At 42.3% G+C, this 6,000-nt stretch overlaps 1 protein-coding gene across 1 annotated transcript in view; it reads left to right on the top strand.

The window, feature by feature from the left end:
* Positions 1-4,534: 4,534 nt before the first annotated feature.
* Positions 4,535-6,000, top strand: part of LOC308145724 (uncharacterized protein MYH16) — a 34,295-nt gene continuing 32,829 nt past the window's right edge. The window contains exons 1-2 of the mRNA XM_080517249.1: positions 4,535-4,809; positions 4,879-5,068. Coding sequence (XP_080373375.1) covers positions 4,916-5,068 — 153 coding nt within the window. The 5' untranslated portion in view covers positions 4,535-4,809; positions 4,879-4,915. The remainder of the gene's footprint in view (positions 4,810-4,878; positions 5,069-6,000) is intronic.

Below are 6,000 nucleotides of genomic sequence, written 5' to 3'. Positions count from 1 at the left end.
ACTTTGAAAGAGAGAAAAAAATGTTGTTTATGTTTAAAAGCTACCTTAATTGTATTTTTTTTTTACTGTTCATTTAATTCATTTGAGCAGTTTCATAGTTTTGCGCTAATTTTAGCAGGTTTTTTTTCCTTTTTAACATTTCAGTAGTTCTTCACATGTCGTAGACATAAACAAACATACCAGAAATTAAGTCTGTAATCATTATAAGAAACTCTATTATCATCTGGGGCTATTCCTTTTTTGTCTTAAGTGTGGCTATCTGACCAGAAAGTGACTTTGGAAACTCAACATTTCTCAGCTGAAGCAGGTGACATTTATCAGAGGGGACACAGATTTTAATCTGTGCAATTGTTATCCTACTGTGCAAATCAAGTGCAGTGTGTATTTACAGGTAATTTGCGTTGTCGTTGGTCTCTCACTTCTTTCTTTCACTATTTCTTTAAATTAAAATCAGCAGGTGTTCGCAGACTCCCAACACGTCTTAGATTAGCCGAGCAGAAATAATGGAGTTAATCATCAGAGGAGACAGATCGGCCGTGATAACTCACATCTCGGGGGCCTGCTGAGGGAAATGTGACCCCTTGTCTGAGCCATTTAGTGCTGCTGCAGGCGCCGAGACGGAGACTTCCAGGTTTCCAGGAGAGCCGGGTCCCATTCCTCATTAGCCTCCTCGTCCGCTGGAGCGACAGCCTGCATATCTTTCATCGTTTACTTCGGCAGAAATACCTCACTGTTAATCAAGCTTAACTTCCGACTTGTTAGGTCAACGTGGTGCCGGAGGGAAGGCAATCTTCTGATATTTTGTTTCCACAAAAAAAAATAATAATAATTTATTATCATCGAGCTATCGTGTCCGAAAGGTTTGAAGGGATTGTTCAGGCTGCAGGTTGGAGGGAAGTCTGTTTCCATGACCTGACGTCACCTTCTGGCTGAGTTCAGCTGGTTTAGAAGAAGAGGCTGGTGTCAAATTACAAGCAGTGTGAGCGACATACTGTAAGGGATCCATTCTTTTGGTATATGTACCTTGTATATTTTTTGGTGTCATGAGGTTTCTTTACATTCTTTGGTTTTTGTGCTCCAAAAACAAGAAAAGCCGGCAAGATGAAGAGGCTGGGGTGAAATTACAAGCAGCCAGAGCCACATATTTGAACGCTCATTGGTTGTTGAACTGAAATTCAATGATTCTCTGCCCTGTTCAGTCAACGCGAATCTCAACGAGGTACATTCTTCTTGTACAGCCAGTATCTGACCTCGGGTCTGTGTTGTGTTGTGCCACAGGCTTTCGACGTTCACGAACGCATTTCTCCTTTCGAGAACAATATGCAACGTGCTTCATATATTTGTTTTGATTGACATTTGAAGGAAAATGAAGCAAATGTTGCGTCAGGTCACTTCAGACTTCGAAATGCCAGATGCTGATTTTTACCACTAAAGGATAAAAGTATAGAGCACCATCTTTTCCTATTCACGCGTTCAGTGCAAAACAGTGGTAAAAACAGACAATTACAGCTAAATGAGGAATATAAGGATTGCCATAGCAAGACAATAACTTTTCCATTGCTTCCACCATTCAAACCAAGAACGCTCACTGTTAACCCCTCAATTACTACTAATGGGAACTAAATGTGCAGAACTGTCCTACTTCTGCATGTGGAAAACCTTTCATGCTGGACCGGCTCTGAAGTTTTCTGGGACCCGAGGAGAAACTAAAGAGTGGCGGGAGGAGATGGATGAGGGTGTGGAGGGAGGAGAGTGAAGAGAGGCTGGGGAATCAAAGACCAACTGGATGACCAGGGGCAGGAAACACGGGAGTCCACTGACAAATTGGAAAGATTAACTTGTAGGCAGAGGACTGATAGCAGAAACGGATGCTTTTATTGAGAGAAATATGCTAACATCCCTTTTTTTCCTGAACTCTGCGTCAATCTTTAGGTACTTTTAAAGTTTAAGGATCAAACTGATCTTTTTAGCTGAGGCGGTTCTGATCATTTAAAGTGTGGGTTTGTCTGGATTAATGGATGGATGGATGGAACCTATAGTAAATCTTTATATACAGTTAATGCACCAATAACAAAAATTATGATCTTGCATTTTAATATGCCTGCAATACACATCCCATTCATTTTCACCAAAACAATAAGTTGTAAATGTTTATGTTTTGATTACAATTTAGATTTAATTACCTGTTAAGGACTGCTTTAAATTTAAAAAAAAAATACTGGAAAAGCACACCTTGTAATGCATCCTCCCTGTGTGTTTACTCATCAACGTACCAGCTCGGGAAACAAACAACAGTAATGGTGACGAACTTGTTAAACATTACGCGAGCCATAGCTTGCCGATGCTCACATCCGATAAGTGGAACTCGCGACAATGACAAGGTGCGAGTCTGTTATCAAGCCTGTAGAGCCTTAATATTGTTTTTTTAACGACACCTCGAGAGCTTCCATTAAAGAACAAACATCCGGCCGCATGTTCCCTGTGGTGTAATCACTCATCTCTGTGCGAGGATACGAAAATGCAGCTGGCACTTAAATCACCAGGCTTTCTACCTTGTGGGGCAATGAATGTTTTTCCTGCCGTCCCGAGACACAAATGTGGCTTGCATTTGGCAGCAAACGTTGTCAAGGATCATCTGTGTTACCAGAGGGCTTTCCTGTAATGCTTTTAATCTCGGAACCGTGTCCTTACGTTACCTTCTGACTCTGTAATCAGCATCAATGAAAGTTTTTTTGTTTTTTTTAACGAATAATCTCCCTTCAACTATCAAAGACAAATCTGCTTTGACTCCGCAGTGTGTCTGATTCATACTCAGATATGACAGTGTTGGTGTTGGACATGAGCGGCGTCTGGAGACGCTTTTCCAGCCTGAGTGGGAGGAACATGAAGAGATCCTTCTGTGCTGCCTCTCCGCACGAGAACCCAGACCACATTGTCAAAATACGACAGTCTGAATTCTCAGAAATCCTCTATTTTGCTCATGTGTGGCTGGATGTCCTCCTCGCTCCGTGGTATTGTCGTGGTGCTTATCCTTTGCTTTAGTCTGAAATGTTATTACAGCTATTTGGAGCTGAGAAAGGTCATATATGGCTGCATAGCAGGGTCACAATGACTTTAACGCTCAATTTCAATTCATATGCACAAGAGATTATGTGCATATCAATGATTACCGTAAAAGAAAAAAACATGGTGTGGGTTTTGGATACCTCAGTCTACAAATGTGGTCTTATTTAGCAAACGTCATTGCATTTGCATGTGAGTTGCTCTAAATGGCAAAACCGAACAAATGGCTACCATGTGCTGTGAAATCTGCATGCTCACGTGTTGTAAGTACATCTTAAAGCTTGTGTTCAACCAGATTGAATGTTCTAGCCGAGCGACGCTACATCAAGTCTACAAAGTGTCCCTATACTATACCTCGTGAAATTCTTCAAATAGCAAACATAGAGTGGAAAAAAAGTCAATCATCTACAGTTAGGATGACAAACACTTACACAGATGATGTTGATGTTTTTGTGCTTTGAGTTTCGCTCTTCCAAACAAAAGTCCTCTTACTAACTAACTAACATACACCAGCTGTGACTGCACGTGTGTTTTCTTCTTTAATTTTTTTTCCCAACACTCGCAGTTTGCAGTTTTCTGTAGAAGCATTTACAATTTGCATTATTCAGACGATTCACTCGAAACACATGTTGCCACCAGGTCTGAATGGTCCCACAGAAAACCCCATCATCTGTATATATGTAGACACATTTTCTACATACAGCCGATACTGAGTGGGCCTTTATGGTGAAGAAAGAGTTTAAAACAACTTTACAAAGAGCGATCTGGATTCTGTTGGCATTTGTGAATGACATTTCGATCCGAGTCTTGAATTCCAGAGGCAATGATTGAACGTCAGTACAGTAAAAAGCAAAATCTGAAAATTCCTTCTCTTTGTAAAATTAAGGGACCCAAAAGTGGGATGTCCACAAGGCAATGGACAGCATGCATGGGTGGTTGCACTACAAAAAACATAGTGGCCTGACATGGAAACCACAGCTTTTTCACTTCCGTTCGTTGTATTGCAAAGCATTGCAGTCTGAACATTCCAACCGATTGTCATGTAAACATGGCCTTTTTAAAACTATTTATATGTGGTTTCGCGAAATATAATTTAGATGACAGATCAGACAAGACGCCTTGAAATGTGAAGAAAAGTTCTCACGGTTGTTGCTGCTTCTTTTGTAGAAAAACATCTCCACTTGAAAGTAAAGCAACAATATGCTCTGTTGTTCTGGCTACACTGAATGCCATGACATTGTATTGGTCCATGTAGGCGCGGACACACAAGACATTTATGTCAATTATAATGAAGAGGAGAAAAGACATTCAGACTCTGGAAGAGTGCCTTTGTTTTCCTTGTCTTGTCTGCGCTGTCTCTTTGATGGAGCAGCTGAGGGCTGCTCTGCGCTGACGGGCCACCGTTTCTGCCTTTATCTTCCAACCTGACATCCTACACCGGCCCCGCCGCCATCCCCACGGGACCACCTTTTCAAAAATACCGTTGCAGAGCCACCTGTTTCTGGAGGAGGAGACTCCAGCAGGAGAGAAAGGGAGTCAGTGGAGAAGCTCGTCTGCGGTGCAAGCGAAGCAGCGGCTGCCTTCAGCGGGTTACCGCCGGGTCGACTTGCTCGCCGAGGAATGTTTGGATTTCAGCCGCGTATGCCAGCACGCTCTAAAACGGGACGGAGATGAATGGTTGATTGAAAAGAAAAGGAGGGAAGAAAAAGTGAAGACGTCTGACGGATTGGAGGAAGGAGGCGAAAGGTGAGGTAGAGTATTGTGAGAGAGAGAAGAACTGAAATCGCCAGAGTGAATTAGGTCTGTTTACTGCAGAGAAAACACCTGGCCGGGACACTTTCGTATCGCTGAGATGACATCTGCGAGGCACAGTAAGCATTGCCACTCCCTCCCCGATGACTTCGAGGAAACCAATGGAAACCACGCGGGACCCGCACCAGAAGCAGAACCTGAGGAGCTGGACTGGGATGGCTACAGCACCACGCTGGGGCACAGACCCGCCGCTGTGGGTAAAACAAACCTGATACGTGTGGTTGGAGAATGTGGGTAATATGAGGAAGATCAAGGGTTTGTCCTGTGTAGGACAGGGTCGGGGGAACTAGTTTGTAGTGTAATTGAAAGCAAAGACGTAAGCTGACAAAAATTACCTCTTGATAAAAACGCTGTTTGTTTTTTGTTTTTTTTAAACACATTATTTATGAGCTACTGTTTCCCTGTGTCACTTTCACTCAGTCTTTTTCTAGAAATCATGATTACTTTTTCAAAATTTCAAGTTCAGTAAATAAAAATGGCATTTTCTCTTTTTTCCCCACCGCGAAATACAAATTTTGTGAAGTAACAATTGCTAGCTCTGCTAGCTAATGTACTAGATCAATAGATCCCCAATAATGTAATAATGGCCAATATGTTGAAAATGTGACCATTTTTGTTAAATGGAGCGACAGATAAATATTAGGCCATGGAAGATTCCATTAAATTTTGGGGTTGACTTGGAAAAAAAATCCCCCCAACCCGAATCCAGGTCAACCTTTGGCGAACATCAGAAATCTCTGATCGTCCATGTTCCAATATACCTTTAACTTTATGACAGATAATCTACGATATATTCTTTTATTCTTTTATTTCTATTTAGTTGCTGTATAACTTGTGTTTGATAACTTCATCCACCAAGTCATCCAGCTCCACCGTGCTCCGTCCCATCACAATGAGGGATGGGATAGTCCTAGGAAGACTAGGGTTTTATCACGAGGAACTGCTGGATGTCTTTAGACTGAGCAACCAAGACAAGAGAGAGAGCAACCCATCTCTCCTTCTGGCACAGAAGGAGAGAGGGGGGTAGGGGGGAACACAGGGGAAGCACATGAGGGTAATGGAGGAGGGAGAAGTCGATGGGATAATTGACTGACACGAGCAATTCTGACAGGATATGTCGACCAA

This window comes from Blennius ocellaris (genome assembly GCF_963422515.1).
Source record: "Blennius ocellaris genome assembly, chromosome: 21".
NCBI lineage: Eukaryota > Metazoa > Chordata > Actinopteri > Blenniiformes > Blenniidae > Blennius > Blennius ocellaris.
This window is presented reverse-complemented; position numbering and strand designations above follow the sequence as displayed.